At 42.5% G+C, this 18108-nt stretch overlaps 1 protein-coding gene and 1 long non-coding RNA gene across 9 annotated transcripts in view; one reads left to right on the top strand and one right to left on the bottom strand.

The window, feature by feature from the left end:
* Window positions 1-4645, bottom strand: part of FBXW11 (F-box and WD repeat domain containing 11) — a 119866-nt gene extending 115221 nt beyond the window's left edge. For 4 of the 5 annotated variants that reach the window (XM_027034404.2, XM_053226510.1, XM_027034427.2 and 1 more), the window contains exon 1: window positions 4504-4638. In XM_027034404.2, the coding sequence (XP_026890205.1) occupies window positions 4504-4548 (45 nt within the window). In that variant the 5' untranslated portion in view covers window positions 4549-4638. Of the gene's footprint in view, window positions 1-4503 lie in introns of all 5 variants that reach the window. The other variant, XM_027034449.2, reaches the window with a different exon arrangement.
* Window positions 4646-4771: 126 nt separating this feature from the next.
* LOC128316439 (uncharacterized) overlaps window positions 4772-18108 on the top strand; it is a 69422-nt gene continuing 56085 nt past the window's right edge. Inside the window, exons 1-2 of one of the 4 annotated variants that reach the window (XR_008300366.1) lie at window positions 4772-5160; window positions 14253-14293. This is a non-coding gene — a long non-coding RNA (uncharacterized LOC128316439). Of the gene's footprint in view, window positions 5172-14252; window positions 14294-18108 lie in introns of all 4 variants that reach the window. The other 3 variants (XR_008300368.1, XR_008300369.1, XR_008300365.1) reach the window with 3 other exon arrangements.

Genomic DNA, 18108 nt, shown 5'->3' with positions numbered 1-18108 from the left:
ATCTGAAGAACCCTGGTCTACCGTCTGGCTGAAATATAGAATAAGTGAGGAATAATGTGGGAAGAAAAGCTAGAAGGGAATCTGTAACTGAAATTACTAGGACTTGAAATGCTTTCTTTCCCTTAAAGTGAAATACCACCAGGTGGAACCCAGGAACCTGAGAGTACAAAATTCAGAGGATCATAGAATCAAACAGCACTACTCAGAAGGATATATAGTTGACCCTTGAACAACATGGGTAATTAGGGGCACTGACCCGCATGTAACAGAAAATCCACATATAACTTTTGACTCCCCCAAAACTTAACTACTAATAACCTTCTTTTGACTGGAAGCCTTACCAATAAAATAAACAGGTGGTTAACACATACTTTGTATTTCATATGTATCACCTATTGTATTCTTACATAAAGTAAGCTAAAGAAGATAGTAAGACAATCATTAAAAGAGAAAATACATTTACAGTACTGTAAAAAACAAAAAATTATTATAAGTGGACCTGCACAGTTCAAACCCACGTCGTTCAAGGGTCAAGTGGCCTTAAGTGCTGTTCTGTGAACCCATGTAATGGCCTAGTGACTTTCCTATGCCAGCTCTCTGTTTTCAGGTTAGAGCAGTCAGGAGCCAGGAGTACCAAGATGTGCGCACAGGATCGTATTTGTCCTTGTCACTTCTGAAGGGGCAGCTAACTTGCTCAAAAATCAGGAGCAAAAATTGATATATTTGAGCCACAGTGTCTTGAGGCAGGTAAATGAGTCTATAAGTAGGTATACGTATGTGGTTTATTCCATTCGGACCCTACTTAATTAAACCTTTGTCTATTTAATCGGCATTTGGTAAATCAACACATGGTTAGAGGTAAATGAGGGTAAGTGATAGTGACAAACTAAGATCCAATTTCTTAAAGCAGTCACTAAAAAATGATCCCACTTACTCCACTTAGAGAACCAATGACTGGAAGGGGGGGGGACAATCCAAAAAGAAAAATTTCCCATAACTTTACTTAGTTTCTTTCATCTCCTTAGCCTTGTAGCCTGCCTATACTTCAACAGCTCTAAAAAATAGCATTGATTATCTTACCTTCTTAGGTCCAATGTATTTTACTACATTCAACAAGTAATATAGCCACTTAGAGACAACACAAAAAGAAAATGAGTCACTTAAGGTCACTTACCAAAGAGGGGGACCATCCAACAGCTAATAAGAGTATAATTTGTGCTTGGGGGTGACGGGTGGGCACATGCTCACACCCATAGAGAAAGCAAGGGTTACCTTTCCTAAAACTTTAACATCAGCTTCTGCTATCTTCTAATAGAGAAAACTTACCATCTTTCTCTTCCAATCAGCAGCTCTGTGAGCGCTTTCTAGCAATGAGTGCCTGAACATCAACTCCTACTCCTAACTCAAGCATTAAAAAACATCATGTGATACATAATGCAGTTTTCATTCTTTCCAGTGATATCCACCGCACTAGACATAGACATACTTCCAACTGGATTATTACTTCTCTACCTCATTAATAATAAAACTCATTTTACCAAAGTCAGAAACAAAGTCCCACAAACTAAGTACTATAGTCCAATATAAGGCCATGAAAGTCATTTGGTGGTTAAATTATTTACCATCAGCAATTATAAATTCAGTTGTCTCAATCAAGAGTTTATAGTCTATATTAAAGACTGAACCCTATGAGGTAGGTCACTTGGAGAAGCATTCTTTGTGGACCCAGCCTTAGGCAGAGATAGGAGTCACAAAGGGAGGTTATACTTTGGAGATTTAATTATTGGGCTATCACCAGCTTTATTTCCTAGCAAACTAAAAAGAAAAACAAAAACACAAGGGAAAAAAGAAAAAGAAAAAGAATCAAAATCAAAAGAAGTGGAAGGATGAAGATTAAGAAACTGGAGATACCCCAAAAGTCTGTTTCCTGTCTTTAATATAGCACTCTCTGGAATATCAAATGAAAGTTATCCTGTTAACCATTAAGTACCAAACTGATACAGGCAGCACAATCACAAATATTTGAGTATTGAAGCTGACTCATAAAAATCTAAAAATATTTCATGCTTTAGGCTCTTAACATACCATCAGTTTAACCCATTCCTTTCTTTCAATCATGTTATTTTAGAACCAACGTAAAAAGTATTTTTAACCTAGTTCTGGAAACTGTAATTAAATTGCAGCGAATACAGAGAGACACATGCAATTAGATTTTAAGGCATTATCATTCCTACATCCAATCCTGGATTTACTAAATCAGTTGTTAAATACCTGCACTATCCACTACAATAAATACATACATGTTTATGAAAAGGGTTGCCTAAGAGTCTTAACTGGTATCCCTTTGAGAGAATATCAAAATCCGTATATGAAAAGCCATTTCAAAATTGCTCTCTTTGTTAAATTTTCTGAGAATTCCAGTATATAACGTCCTTGAAAGGCTGAAATATCTTTTCAGATCACAGACAAGTACAATCATGTATAATCAAAACTTTAAGTTATGAGCATGGGGAACCAACAAATTTAGGGCAGAGTTTTTTTTGTTTTTTTTTTTTTTACCATACACTCAAAAATACTAAATGAATTATGCAGTATTTCTTCTAAGTCTTTTGAAAATAAAGACATTTTAGTCATTTTTTAAATGAATGAAAATGGAAGGAGCACAGAACAGCCAATTTCAAAGAGGCACCAAGTTACAATTTTTCAATATGAAGTACTCCTCCAGTTTAAGTGTTTGTATTGTACATCCATAAGAATACGGATGTACTGTATGTGGAATCCCAATGAAGATATTTACCAAAATAACCCACTACAAAATTTTCAGAATACAAAGGCTTGACTACGATAGTTTGATAAATTATACTGAAAAAGGAAAAGTTACTTACTACATGAAAATCAAAGAAAAACTCACAAGTGACAACATCCTTGAAAAAGCAAGCACACGGGTGCACACGAGCCCAAAGCAGGAACAACCAAAGCTTTTTTTTTTTTCCTTCTAGTTTTAAAGAATACTGGAGAGGTCTAGTTCTGTGAATTATGCAAAGGACAGCAAATATTAAGTTGTGTATTTACGCTACTGTACTTCCATTTTTAAAACATGCAGCTCAACTCCCCAGATACCATCATCCACAGAAACCATGCAGCTATCCAACAGACTTTCAGTGTCACCATTTATTATTTATAGCATTAAATGGGGGAAGTGGCTCTGATGTCACCGACCCTACCCAGTGGAATCACTGACTCAATAAACATTTTCACACTGGAGAAAATCTGGCTAGGAAAACATTGTGCTGGGTTAAGTAGATTCTTTCATCTTCCCTCTCAACCCTGGGGTTGAGGTGGTTACTGTGTTAGGAGAGATAGAAAGAAACTGTCAAGGTTTCCACAGGAAAGAAACCCTGAAGACTTCCTCCTCCCAACTCTCCAAAGCCCAGTTTGATTCCCCCAATGTTCAAATTGGCAGGTAATAGCTGCCATGTTTCTTTTCTTCCACCAATCCATCCACCAAGCAGCAACTTCTTCGCTTCTGGTAACCACTCTCTCACAGTCCTGTCTCCAAAAACCCCTTCTGGCTCCAAGTCCTAAGGCGGAAAGCGGTTGGGGTGTCCGTAGGGCCAGGAAGTCTGGCATGGCTACCAATGGCTAGTAACAGAAGAGTGATCGCTTCCCCCAGGGGCCTAGGATTCTCTCTCTCTCTTTTTTTTTTTTTTTTTTTTTTTTTAATAAGAAAGAACTGGCGGCAGTGATGAGGACAACCCTACCCCGCTCCTCCCCAATTTTTCCAAAGCAGCGCCGAAAAACATGAAGTTACAGTTTCCCTTTCCTGGGAGATGGAATCCGGAGTACCTGGGGCCTTGCTATGCAAACATCCCTCATCGCGGAGTAGGAAACCCTTTGTCCGAGAAGCCGGACACCACAGGGGCCCGGGAAAGAGGCCCCTTATACGTCACATGTACAAACCCCACAGCTCCCACCTCCACCCCTGTAGGGCCTATCCCGGCATCCACACAGCCCTACGCTGGGGAGAGGGTGCTGAGACCCCTACTAGGACGCGGAGACCGAGGCCCTGACCCGTCTCCTCCTAACCCCCCTCCCACCACCATCTCACTCGGCCTGAGTGGGGCTTGCAAGAGCGGTGCAGGCCTGGGCCGGAGAAATAGAGAAAAAAATCCCCTTCTAAGAGAAGGAGAATGAGATGCTAGACCGAGTGTGCGCTAAGGCCACAGCAGAAGCGAGCGAGGGTCCTTCGAGAGACGGGCCCGGATATAGGACAGAGGAAGGAATGAGAACCGAGAAGCACGGAGGGGGCCGGGCCAGGTCCGGCCTGAGATCTCGAGGGATCTGGAGGAAGCGCGCCGGCCCCGAGGCCAGGGAAGGCGGGGGGCCCAGGTCGGGGCCGCGGCGGCGGGGAAGGGCCGGAGCCGGCCTCGCGCCGGACGCTGAGGTGGGCAGGCCCGCCCGGGGCCGGTCGGACGGAAGAACGGTCCAGCGGGCCGCACTCACCATGAGCTCGATGGTCTTGTCCTCAATCACCGAGTCGGGCTCCATGGCGGCCCCGGCGGCCCCGCCTCGCTCTCCCCGCGCAGCAGCGAACGGCCCGGGCGGAGGAGGCGACGGCGGAGGCGGCAGAGGCGGAGGCGGCTATCGTACCCACTGTAGCTGCCAGCCCGCCCGGGCCGCCGGCAGCTCCGCCCTCCCCCTCGGCGAACGCAGTACGCCGATCGAGGACTACAGCTCCCAGCAGGCGCCGGGGAGCCCGCAGAGCGTTGTGGGAACGAGAAGCCAACACCAGGCTAATCTCTCTTGGCACCCCGAAGCTGAATTCTGAGCCGAAAGTAGCACTGGACTTTGAAAGTGGCACGTGCAAACCTAAAGAATGAAGGGCTCCTTCAAAACAGGGCCTCAGGAGCGCCACAACTACATGTCCCAGAAAGCCCTCGCGCGGATTCTCCTTCCGGCTAGTTTCCCCTGACTTCCTGGCAGCCCCAGGCGCTTCGGACCGGGACGGAAACTCCGAGGTAACTCTTCACTCGTCAGAAATCTTGCGTGTGGACAGATTTCCGCACATGCGCACTCGACGCCGCAGTGTCCACAAGACGCCTAGGTAGCGGGGAGGCTGGTGGGCGAGCCGCTGGTGATAGGGACGGATGTTGGAGACAGGTGGGTTCTAGGTGCGTTAGGAAGCCCTGGCGCTCAGGTGTGGGAGGGTGCCAGCCAGCGAAAGAAGCTCAGGCAAGGGAGGAGGCTCTGAGAGTTTGGGCATCCCAGGAGTGAGAGGTTTGGAAATTTAATTGGGGAAAGTGGGTTTATGGAGATGAACAATTGGTGCTGTCTGTACGCACCACGAACTGGGAAGAGCAGAGAAATGAAAGGGAACCTGTGCATATTGGGCCCCTCTTTGTCATTCGTTCAGAAAGTACTTATTTTTTAAACTTCCAGCCTCTGCCGGGTACCAGTTTAGGCACTGGAAATCAGCTCCGAACGTTACAGGGAAGGATTCGGTTATCATGGAGTTTAATTCTAGTGGTGGAAAAACATTAACCAAAAGACTGGGCGCTAAGAAGGACCACAGCTGGAGACCTGGAGACTCCTAGTGAATTCTGCCTTCATCTCTGTGTGAACTTTGTCAGGTCTGTCAGTGGTCACTAACCAAAGACCACTAGGGACACGCTGATTGAACAAGTTGGGCTAATTACTGGTTGCAATGAGGGAGAATATCCACCATGAAAAATCATAAGTAAGAGTTGTTAGGTGATTTGGGAGAGGGTGTAAGGAAGTGGGGCTTTACTCTGGATCAGATGCTATCAGGAAGTGGGGGTAATTCTATGATGGGGCATCTCAGTTTTTCCTAGAACACGGGACCACTAGATTGAGGTTGCAGCTGTAATTGGTAAAGAAGCAGAAACCCCTCATTAGCCAAGATGACGGATGTTTGGTCATTTTTTGTGGTTTGGACAATGTTCATGTTTTACCTGCTTTCAAATGTAACTAAGGAGCGATCTTGTCTTTGTCTTGATCTATCCATGGTCAGAGAATGGCCTCATCTGATGTTTACATTCTGCCAAACTGTGTTCAACAGGAGAGCACAAGGTCTACCTAAGAGGGCTAGCTATCATCTAGTAGCATTACAACTAAATATCAGAAGCTGCTTTTCTCTTTCTCTAGTGTTTTGCATTCTCTGTACCTGTAAAGTGAGGGGACTTGATGACCTAGAAATCTTTCTGTTTCTAAGGATCAAGTTATTACGGTAATTTGTATGCATGCAGGGCACAGTGTAAGTTCCACACTGGTAGAGTTTGAAGTTTCATAGTCCTTTGGTGCTTTCCACCAAAGGAATTAAAAGCAGTAGGAAAAGAGAGCACAGAATTGGAAAGTTACTGCCACTAACTTGCTGTCTGAATTTAACTAGAACCCTTCCCCTGTCTAGGCATTGGGACATTCATTAGTAAAACAGGAGTTAGGATAAATGACCTCTGTTTCACTTACCTTTTTGTATCATAATAAACCACGCCCAAGACTTAGTAACTTTAAAAACGGTGGTTTATTTTTACAATTCTGTGGGTCAACTGGACTCAGCTGGGCCCACATGGTATAAGCGGAGGTTACTCATAGAGACTGCAATCAGCTGGGAGCTCATCAAAATAGCTTCTCATCCTCTCAGGCCTGTCTTCTCCACCTGGTGTCTTATTCAAATTTCTGCACGGTGACTGGCTTCCAAGAAGATGAGCCCCAATGAGCAAATGATTATCAAGCTTTTCTTTGCACCACACTTGCTAATGTCCCGTTGGCCAAAGCAAGTCATAGAGCCAAACCCAGAGTGAATGTGGAAAGGGACTATGCAAGCTTGTTCACAAGCAATCATGGTTCACTGGGACTACCAGTGTAACAGCCAACCAAGACCTCTGAGTTCCCAGCATTTGCCACAGGACCTGGCACATAGGGTGAGGGTAGGAGTCACAAGCTGTATTCCCCAATATGTATGTTTATCCTACACCATATTTATCGTTTTAAAATTTGACATTTTCACAAAGTCTGAATTTCCATCTTATCTTGAAATATTAGAGAATCTGACTATATTGGATATACATGGCAACAATATGCAATGGTTAAGTAGCAACTAACTTCTTTATAGGAAGCATGTGCTCTATAGATTTTCACTGTCACCATTGCCCCCTGTTGTCTTCTGTCTGCAGGCTCCACTCATTTAAATTGCATGCCTAACCCATAGAGATATTTGAGTTTGCAGCCCTTGGCGTTAGAACTGTAATGGAGATAACTCAAGGTTTCTATCTTTTTATTAAAACCATATTCTACTGTAAGAGGAAAAAAATACTATTGGGTCAAATTCCAGGAGCTCAAGGAATTTAAAAAGTCTTATATTGATAGAAGCCTTACCCCAGCTATACGAGAGACAAGCTGAGCCAAGGCTTATCACTTTAGTCAAACAAGAACTCAGGTTCTCAGGTATTTTTATTGCTTCAGGCTTGAAGCCAGCTGGTGATTACATTTGGTCATCAATAAAGGCAGAAGGCCTTGAGGCATATTTCAGTTTTTCAGATAGCTCTGCTTTGGGGTTTACAAGACCTGCTAACAACAAGGTGGTCAGGTCCACAATCCCTTAACCAAAACCCTAAGGTCTGAAACGTATTCAGAATTCAAAATTGTTTAGATTGTACAAAGACAGTATGGTACACGTGCAGTATATGTAATATAACACAGTGGGGTCTAGGAGAGCATTTCATAATAAAATACATTAATTTTGTGCAGCAGAACTTATGTGAACCTGTTATCAATTAATAGGCTCTCAGTTCCAAGTTCTTTTACATACTTTGAAACACAGGAGTGGGACCCTCTGAATGTTTCCCCTCTCCTCTGCCTGCTGGCACAACGTTCCTAGAGGAACACAAGCAGATGGAGGATCTTCTCTTCCTAATTCCAATATACTTTATTTTCCTTCTTGCTTTTGTGGTATACAGCAGCAAATGGTTTGCAGAACCATATCCAAACCAGCCCCCCAACACATATACACGGGTGGCTGGGACAGTCATAGGGTGGCTTCCCGGTGAACTCAGTGACAACCTCAGTGGGAAGTTTCCTGCTCACCAGCCCTAACCTGGAGCACTTCAGCAAATGTCACCATCCAATGGGTCACAATTAACCGTCTTGCCAGTAAGGTCTGAATCTCAGCCTAGCTGTGAGGGTGGAAGGCTCCTCCAAGTTTCTTCCTCAGGTTCTCTGCATCAGCCCTAAAGGTAATGGTTGCTCCTTATGACTGCTGTTTCTCTATTTAGAGTTGTCTTTGCCCCTTAGTACTTGATGCCCTGTTCCTAGTTACTAGTTTTTTCTGCTTTTTGTTTCTTTTGTTTTTTAGATTCCACGTATAAGTGAAATCATCTGGTACTTGGTTTTTTTCTCTGTCTGACTTCTTTCACTTAGCACAATACCCTCTAGGTCCATCCATGCTGTCCCAAATGGCAAGATCTCACTCTTTTTTTGTGGCTGAATAATATCCCACTGTGTATGCATACCACGTCTTCTTTTAACATTCCTCAATCAATGGACTTGTAGGTTGCTTCCATATTTTGGCTTTGTAAATGCTACAGTAACATTGGGGTGCATGTATCTTTTCAGGTTAGTATTTTCATTTTCCTTGGGTAAATGCCCAATAGTGGAGTACTAGATCATATGGTATTTCTATTTTTAATTTTTTGAGGAACCTTAATACCGTTTTCCACATTGGCTGCACCAATTTACATTCCCATTAACAGTGAACAAGGGTTCCTTTTTCTCCACATACTCAGCATCACTTGTCATTTCTTCTTTTTGATACTAGTCATTCTGACAGGTGTTAAGATGAGATCTCATTGTGATGCTCCGTAGCTCAGGGGTTAGAGCCCTGATCTCGTAAGATGATATCTCATTGTGGTTTTGACTTGCATTTCCCTGATGATTAATGATGTTGAGCGTCTTTTCATGGGTCTGTTGGCCATCTGTATGTCTTTGTGGATAAAATGTTCAGGTCATCTGCCCATTTTTTAATCGAACATTTTTGGTGTTGAGTTGCTTAAGTTATTTCTATATTTTGGATGTTAACCCCTTATTGGATACATCATTCACAAATATCTTCTATTCAGTAGGTTACCTTTTCATTTTGTTTTGATATACAAAAGCTTTTTATTTTAGTGTAGTCCTAATATTGCATTTTTACTTTTGTTTCATTTGCCTGAGGGGGCATATCTAGACAAACGTTGTTAAGGCTGATGTCAAAGAAACTACTGCCTATATTTTCTTCTAGAAGTTTTATGGCTTCGGGTCTCACATCTAGGTCTTTAATCCATTTTGAGTTTATTTTTGTGTATGGTGTAAGAAAATGGTCCAGTTTCATTCTTTTGCATTTTTGAGAGAGAGAGAGAGGGAGAGAGAGAGGGAGACAGAGAATTCCAAACTGTGTTAGCACAGAGCCTGACACAGTGCTTAAACTTACAAACTAAGAGATCATGACCTGAGCAGAAATCAAGAGTCAGACATTTAACCTACTGAGCCACCCAGGTACCTCAATAATGTTTACTTTAAGCTGCTACATTTTGAGTTAATTTGTTCCACAGCAATAGATAACTAATAGAGTTGCAAAAGAGAGAGAGTATGCATGCTAATTCAAAGTATTGGACTCCCGTGAGTTCTCTTTTAATCAAGGCACCATAAACCCTTGGGAGGGTTTTATGTCTTTCCCTTTCTTATGAATACCTTTGAAGACAAAGAGTGGCATTTTAAAATGGTATATTTTGACCTGTGATGGGTTTTTTTGATTCAGATACATTACTATAGAGAGGGATACTGCACTGAATTTTTTTTAAGTTTATTATTTTTTTTTATTAAGTAAACTCTATGCCCAACATGGGGCTCAAACTCACAACCCCAAGATCAGAGTCACATGCTCCACCAACTGAGCGAATCACATGCCCTTCCCTTTTTCAAATATTTTTATTTATTTTTATTTTTTTATTTTTTTTTTAAGTAATCTCTTCATCCAGCGTGGGGCTCAAACTCATGATCCCAAGATGAAGAGTCACATGCTCTACCGACTGAACGCCATGCACCCTGCACTGAAATTTTGACTTAACTCATTTGCAACTAAAGTCAAAGAATGCAGTTCTTTTTGTTTGTTTGTTTAATCTGGAGAGGTTTTTTTAAGTTTATTTATTTATTTATTGAGAGAGAGAGAGAGAGAAAGCACGCATGGGGGAGAGGCAGAGAGAAGGGGAGAGAATCCCAAGCAGACCCTGTGATGCAGGCACAGAGTACAGCCTGGGGCTCAATCCCACAAACCAGGAGACTGAAACCAAGAGTTGGAAGTTGAACCTACTGAGACACTCAGGTGGCCCAAAGAATGCAGTTCTCTTAAGAGAAAATCTTGTGAAACTCTAGGAAAGAGAACAGCAGTAAGAAGTAGTAAAGATAGCAGCTGCCGGGCCGCCTGGGTGGCTCAGTTAAGCGTCTGACTTCAGCTCAGGTCATGATCTCACAGTTTGTGGTTTGAGCCCTGCGTCTGGCTCTGTGCTAACAGCTCAGAGCCTGGAGCCTGTTTCAGATTCTGTGTCTCCCTCTCTCTCTGCCCCTCTCCCACTCACACTCTGTCTGTCTCTCTGTCTCTCTCTCAAAAATAAGTAAACATTAAAAAAAATTTTTTGAAGATAGCAGCAGCCTGTTTATCCGTATGACTAGGCTCCATGCCTTATCCATCTATCTATAGAATTAAAAACAAGGTAGTTATCATAAACATACATATTAGCACATTTATTTGAACTGAAAAACAAAGCTAGACTTTATCTGACAGTCTTTTTGGCTGACTGGTTTGGTAGTGTAGACTGGCTTTGTCAATAATAGATTTTAGATGAGTTATATCTTTAGTTTCACAGTTTTTAGGAAAATACATTTAAAGCACGTAAATAGAAACATTTCACCAATTATTGACAGACATGTATGGAAGTTAATATTTGTGCTTTCCCAACCCTTTTTAAACTTATCAGGTTATATAAGATACCTTCAAGTGAAAGAGTAAAGAAAGGTTGTATTAGAATAGAATACACGATGCCACAGTAGCAAATTATCCCTCTGTATCAGTCCAGTCAGAGAAGCAGAATCACTCAGTGTGTTAAGGGATTTTTTTTTACAAGGAGTTGACCTTATATAATCGTTAAATCTAATTAAGCAGTCTCTGTAAGCCCATTGTCTTCACATTCAACACTGGATCGAAAGTCCATGGGGCAGGCAGTCAGGAAGGGAAGGAGGATATAAAATGGGGGAGAGCAAGCCTAAGCCAAACTGGAGCCCCATGAGGATAGACTGAAGCCTGTAAGTTCTTATTTCCTCTGGCCTTGGTGGTGTAGCTGTCCTGCAGAGGCTGGAGCCCTTCATCACATAGCTGACCGCACAATTGTGACCCCAGACTCAGAGAATCTAAAGAAGGCTGTAAGGGAACATGGAGTGACAGTGGACCCAGACACTCTTCACATCAAGCACGTAAGCGAGCAGACCAATGACAATGTGTATGGGCTACAAAATGACTTCAGTTTCACTTCTACTCTTCAAATCCCCCACAGGAACTACCTTGTGGCCCATGCTAATCAGAAACACAGTGGGACAAAATTCAGGGAAATGTCACTCAGCCTCACCAAGCAGACATCTTACTAAGTTTCCACACCCTGGGAACATAATGCCTAAACACACATTTTTTGTTCATTCACAGTCCAAAGAGGTCAGCTAGCCTTCTATCTTACAGTTACACCATCTAGAATTCATGGTCTCCCATATTGTTGGGAGAGAGAGGACAGAGGAGAGGGTCACCAGCTGTAACTGCCTTATCTCAGAAGCACATCATTCTTGCTCACTGTTCATTGGTCAGCACCTAATCATATGGCCCTAAGAAGCTGCAAGAGAGGCTAAACAATGTACTCTCCCTGCACACCTAGAAAAAAGGAAATAAAGTAGATGGTGAGTACATAGGACTGTCTCTGCTATGCAGGTATAATTAAAAATTATTTTGTAAATCTTGATAAAGACTTTTAGGTATGCTTTCCAGAAATTGAGACGGTGAATTTCTCTAGTGACTGTATAAAAAATGCTTTTACTAAGATGATTTCCAAAACTTTGCACTCAACAAAATTGATGGTTGAATTAATTTTAATGATAATTTAAAATTTTGTGGGGTGCTTGGGTGGCTCAGTTAAGCATCTGACTTTGGCTCAAGTGGTGATCTCGCAGTTCTTGAGTCTGAGCCCCACATTGTGCTCGCTGCCATCAGCATGGAGCCCACTTTGGATCCTCAGATCCTCTGTCCTCCTCTCTTTGTCCCTCCCCGACTCATACTCTCTTTCTCTCAAAAATAAAAACAAAAATAATAATTGTGCTGACCGGTCACTATGTAATATTTGACACAATAACTTTGAAGGAATCCAAAGAAGTTGCATAACATTGCTATAAGACAATTTTCTTTTTTACATAAACAAGCCTCTTAAGTACTAACATCCATAAAAATGTGACCTAAAAATAAATTTGAGTAGTACCTGGCTGGTTCAGTAGGTTAAGCATCTCACTTTTGATTTCAGTTCAGGTCATGATCTCATGAATCATGAGATCATGCCCTGTGTTGGGCTCCACAGTAACAGCCCAGAGCCTGCTTGGGATTCTCTCTCCCCCTCTCTCTCTGCCCCTCCCTGCTCACACACTGTCTCTCTCTCAAAGCAAATAAAAATAAACTAAAAAATAAACAAATAAAAATTTGATGCTGAATCCTCTCATTCTAGCAGTGAGTAATATTCATGCATGGATATGCAAACTATTTAAATTATTGGTTGATTTAAAGAAGTAGTTCTAATAAAATTATGTTTAATTGTTGTTTATCAAAATGTTAATGTACTGTTTGACCACTTGCATTTAATAACAATTACAATGATTATTTTTTAAGTTTATTTATTTATTTATTTAGAGAGTGCGCGCGTGTGCGAGCACAAGCAGGGAGGGGCAGAGAGAGAGGTAGAGAGAGAATCCCAAGCAGGCTCCACACCAGCAGTGCAGAGCCCGATGTGGGGCTCACTCTCACGAGTCATGAGATCATGACCTGAGCCAAAACCAAGAGTCAGGGACTTAACAGACTCAGCCACCCAGGTGACCCTACAATGATAATATAAATGCAGAAAGCTTTTTTTTTTTTTTTTTACCAACATTCCAAGCCTGTGATCACCAAAAATGAAAACTATAACATAAGAGATATAGGATAAGGTGAGCATTAAAACTTTCAAGCATAAAACTTGGGGGTGGGGGGGGGCGGGAGAGGGGAATGGAATGGAGATAAGAATTCAAGGAACAAAAAAAAAAAGGATATAAAATTTCCACCTATTGAAAAACAGCTTGTTCATGTATATTTTAAAAGGATTATGGTATGAAATTACTATATATTTAAATTTCACTGAGAAGAGTAACAGAACAGCTTTGTTTTTAAATGTCAATATTTACAATACACTGAAAACCATATTCTTCTCGACTCTTTAAATTTATGCTGAAATTGGGGCGCCTGGGTGGCGCAGTCGGTTAAGCGTCCGACTTCAGCCAGGTCACGATCTCGCGGTCCCTGAGTTCGAGCCCCGCGTCGGGCTCTGGGCTGATGGCTCAGAGCCTGGAGCCTGTTTCCGATTCTGTGTCTCCCTCTCTCTCTGCCCCTCGCCCGTTCATGCTCTGTCTCTCTCTGTCCCAAAAATAAAATAAAAACGTTGAAAAAAAAATTAGAAAAAAAAATTTATGCTGAAAAAATTTAGATATTTTAAGAAATGAGTAATTCTATAATGTTTCAAACTTCACAAGAGGAAAAAAAAAGTCAACGATGCTCTAGATCATTTTGGTGAATGCAGAAAGGGTCTTGGCTTCCTGAGTGCCAAGACTCAAGTCTAGGATCTTGAACAAGACTATACATGTGCCAAGAAGTCTTTGATGTAGATGTGAGAGAGTTGGATTTAGAAAATATTTCCCCTCAATAATAGCCACGGACATACCAGTTAAAACCAGGTAGCCAGTCTGTGTGTCCCACGCCTCACTCCTGAGTAGCAACATGGCGGGCACGTAGCACAGAAGGCTCTTCCCAGTGTAACTCCCATACACCCTTCCAAATTCATTTCTCACTATGCTTTCCTCCACTTCCTGTTCTGGCTCCTCATTTTTCCCAGAACAGACCATCAACCCTCATAACTTCACGTTTGCAGGTCCCTCTTTCTGGCAGTTCTCCCATCTTGGAGAGGATGAGGTGGGTGCTTGCAAGCAGATTCCAAAATGAGGGGCAATGAGAGGTAGGGCAGTGCATTATTCGGCAATTTAGTGTGAACTTTTTTTGTCAGAGCCTATCCCAGGCCGTTCTATAGGTCCTGAGCAACTTGGAGGGTTCCAAGGATTAAGAAATTTATCCCAAGGAGTATCCTAAGTTCTGAGGAAACCAGCTGGCAGAAAACAGGTAAAGAGGAATGAAGTTATGTAGGGATTTCCTAATGAACCAGATTCTAGCTGCTAGAACACAGAAGTTATAAGACTGAGGTTTCCAGCATTAATCCCAATGAGTTTTTTGCTTGTGTATTCAGGTGCGTCTCTTGTTGATGGTCTTATTCTCTTCCCTCCCACCTGAATGGGAGTGTTGTATGCCTGCTTCTCCCTTTTTTTTTTTCTCTCTGCTGGAGGAGCTTTGTAACCAGTAGCGGCTCAGAATTACCAAACTTGAAGGAAAGTGTATGCACAAGGAGCCTTATCTATGTAACAAGATGTGAAAATGGGACGCTTTCAGTCTGGAGTTTCAGCTGTGGCCTCAAACCTGAAAATAATAGGTGTCATTTTAATGCAGAGTCTTAGATGAAGTTTGGAAGGCCTATGAAGGAGGTTGTCCAAAAACCAGTTCTGCCAGCTTAATCAGCCCATCCCCCTACTTTGAGGGTGTACTGGAGAGATTTGGAGACTGATCAGCTAAGACAGAAGAGCATTTATAGAATTCTTCCCTCCTAGTACTGCCCAAGTGCACGGCAGGGGGCCTTCAGGGGCCACTCAGATACAGAAGTGTGTCCCCTAGAGTTCGGAAACATGGGCACTGGGTCCTCATTCTTGTCTGCAAAAGTGAGTATGTGGGCAGTCCAAAGGCTGAGTGGCAGCCCTCTTTTCACAGAGAGAAAATACCCGTTTCTGGAAAGGCCTGCACTTCCAAAATTCTGAGGGGCAAACATGCATGCTTGTGGGGGCAAGCCAGGGATTCCACAAAAAGATTGTCTTAAGACGGTTGCTGACTGGAGTGCCTGGGTGGCTCAGTCAGTTAAGCGCCTTGACTCCTGATTTCCGCTCAGGTCATGATCTCACAGTTCATGATTTCGAGCCCCATATTGGGCTCTGTGCTGACAGCACAGAGCCTGCTTGAGATTCTCTGTCTCTGTCTCTCTCTCTCTCTGTCTCTCTCTCTCTCTCTCTCTCTCTCTCTCTCTCTGCCCCTTCCCCGCTCACTCTCTATCTCTCAAAATAAAAATAAACTTTAAAAAAAAAGAAAAAAGAAATGGATGCTGACCAAGAGAGCCATCTGGAGGGGGAAGGTGATTCCTACAGTTGTACCCTATGAGGGGTGCAACATAAGAAGGAAGAGATTAAGAGGGGAGGAAGTTTTGGGGCAGCTAGCCAGAGGAGGTAACTCTTATCTGGAAATAACAGGAACCCCAAAAAGTGCCCCTTGAGAAAAGATACCAGCCTTTGACATGAAATATTTAGGAGATACAGGTGCCGGATTGTAACTGGGCAAGTCAAGGTGTTTTCTCCCTTGCCTCAGGTTGGGCTCCCCAGGATAGTCCTCAAGAAGTATCCTGAGATGATACTGGACAAGGGCTTTATGAAGAAGTACTCCCAGGAAAATACCTGGGTGGCTTAGTTGGTTAAGCATCCAACTTTGGCTCAGGTCATGATCTCGGGGTTCATGAGTTTGAGCCCCATGCCACGCTCTAGGCTGACAGTTCAGAGCCTGGAGCCTGTTTCGGATTCTGTGTTTCCCTCTCTCCCTACCCCTCCCCAGCTTGTTCTCTGTCTCTTTCTCACAAAAAAATAAAAAACAATTAAAAATTAAAAAAAAAAAAAGTACTCCCGGGAGAAACCTGTTACGGAATGGGGAACCAAGAAAGGGAAGGTGCACTCTGAGGCAGAGTTCAGTAAAGTAGGGTTTGGGCCTCAGGCTGATCCTGCATGATGCTCCGGGATATAAGTGACTCCCCAGGGTTGGTCCTAACTTGAGCCTGAGCTTTCCTAATCCTGGATCAGTCAGTCAGCTTCCAGGCACTTCTGGCTCTCTATGCTTTGGGCAAAGCAGCAGCAATAGGAGGGCCATCCTTGAAAAACAGTACATTTGATCCTTGAGCAATTTGGCAGTTAGGAGTGCCAACCCCCTGTGCACTCGAAAATCCACATATAACTTTAGACTCCCCAAAAACTTAACTTACAGCCTACTATTGACTAGAAGCCTTACCGAAAACATAAACAGTCAATAGTATTTTGCATATTATACGTATTATATGCTATATTCTTAAAATACAGTAAGCTAGAGAAAAGATAACGTTAGGAAAATCATAAGGAAGAGAAAATACATTTATAGTACTATGCTGTTTCAGAAAAAACCTGAATATAATTTAAGGGGATCCATGTAGTTTGAACCCATGTTTTTCTGTACATGTTCTAGGTGCCCATCACCCTTAACGGTAACACTTCTGCTGTTCTAGGTGGCTTGCCTTTAAAGGTGTCCTAGATCTTCATCCCTGAGGGGTCTGAGGCCATGGATACTTTTATCAAGCTGGGAGTGCTGTCATTGACTATTCAATGGGGCAGGGGCATTGGGGGATGCCTTTGTGGCAGGGGATGGGGGGGCTTTCACTCCTACAACTGAGCTGGTAGCACAAGGGCTCACTGAGCTAGTGCCACAAAGGGAGCATGCATGGTCTGCAGTTCCCAGCCTCACTCCTAGGGGAGTTGTACAAAGTCCTGTTCTAGCTCTTCATCATAATGATGTATTGCATGGCGTCTTCTGTTTCCATTTCTGTCTTATTTGCCTTCTGTAGTCTCAGTGTATCAATATTAGCTTCCCGTGGCTTTCACAACAAATTGCCACAAACTTGATGGCTTTGAACAACAGAAATTTATGCTTTCACAGTTGCAGAGGCCAGAAGTCTGAAATTAAGGTATGGGCAGGACCATACTCCCTCAAAGTCTCTAAAAATTCCTTCCTTTCCTCGTCTTTTCTTTTTCTTCCATGTTTTAATTATGGTAAAATATGCATAACTTAAATTTATCATTTGACACATTTTTAAGTGTACAGGTCAGTGGCATCAAGTGCATTCATGTTGTTGTGCAGCTGTCACCACTGTCCATCTCTGAACTTCGTAACGTTTTCCCAGACTACATACCCATTAAACAATAGCCCCCCATCCCACCTCCCCCCAGACTCCAGCAACCACCATTCTACTTTCTAGCTCCATGAATTTGACTACTCAAGGTGCTTCATGAAATGGAATCATCTAGTATTTGTTCTTTTGCAACTGGCTCATTTCACTTAGCATAGTATCTGTAAGGTTCACCTATGTCATAACATGTGTTAGAAATCCTCCTTTTTTAAGGCCGAATGATATTCTATTGTGTGTATATGCCACATTTTGTTTATCTATGCCTCTACTGATTGACACTTGGGCTGCTTCCACTTTCTGGCTGTCGTGAATAATGTAGCTATGAACATGGCTGTACAAATATCTCATCAAGTCCCTGCTTTCAATTCCTTTGGGTATAGACTCAGAAGTGGAATTTCTGGATCACATACAATTTTATTTTTAATTTTTTTGAGGAACTGTGGTACTGTTTTCCACAGCAGCTGTACCATTTTACATTCCCACCAGCAAACGCCCAAGTGTTCTCATTTCTCCACATCCTTGCCAACACCTGCTATTTTCTGTTTTTTTTTCTTTTTTGTTTTGTTATTGTTTGTTTTGTTTTGTTTTTGATAAGAGCCATCATAACATGTGTGAAGTGTTATGTCATTGGGATTTCAATTTGCATTTCTCTTAT

The sequence above is a fragment of the Acinonyx jubatus genome, chromosome A1, assembly GCF_027475565.1.
Source record: "Acinonyx jubatus isolate Ajub_Pintada_27869175 chromosome A1, VMU_Ajub_asm_v1.0, whole genome shotgun sequence".
In the NCBI taxonomy this organism is placed as follows: Eukaryota; Metazoa; Chordata; class Mammalia; order Carnivora; family Felidae; genus Acinonyx; species Acinonyx jubatus.
Note: the sequence above shows the minus strand (reverse complement) of the source record. Positions and strands in the feature narration are given on the sequence as shown.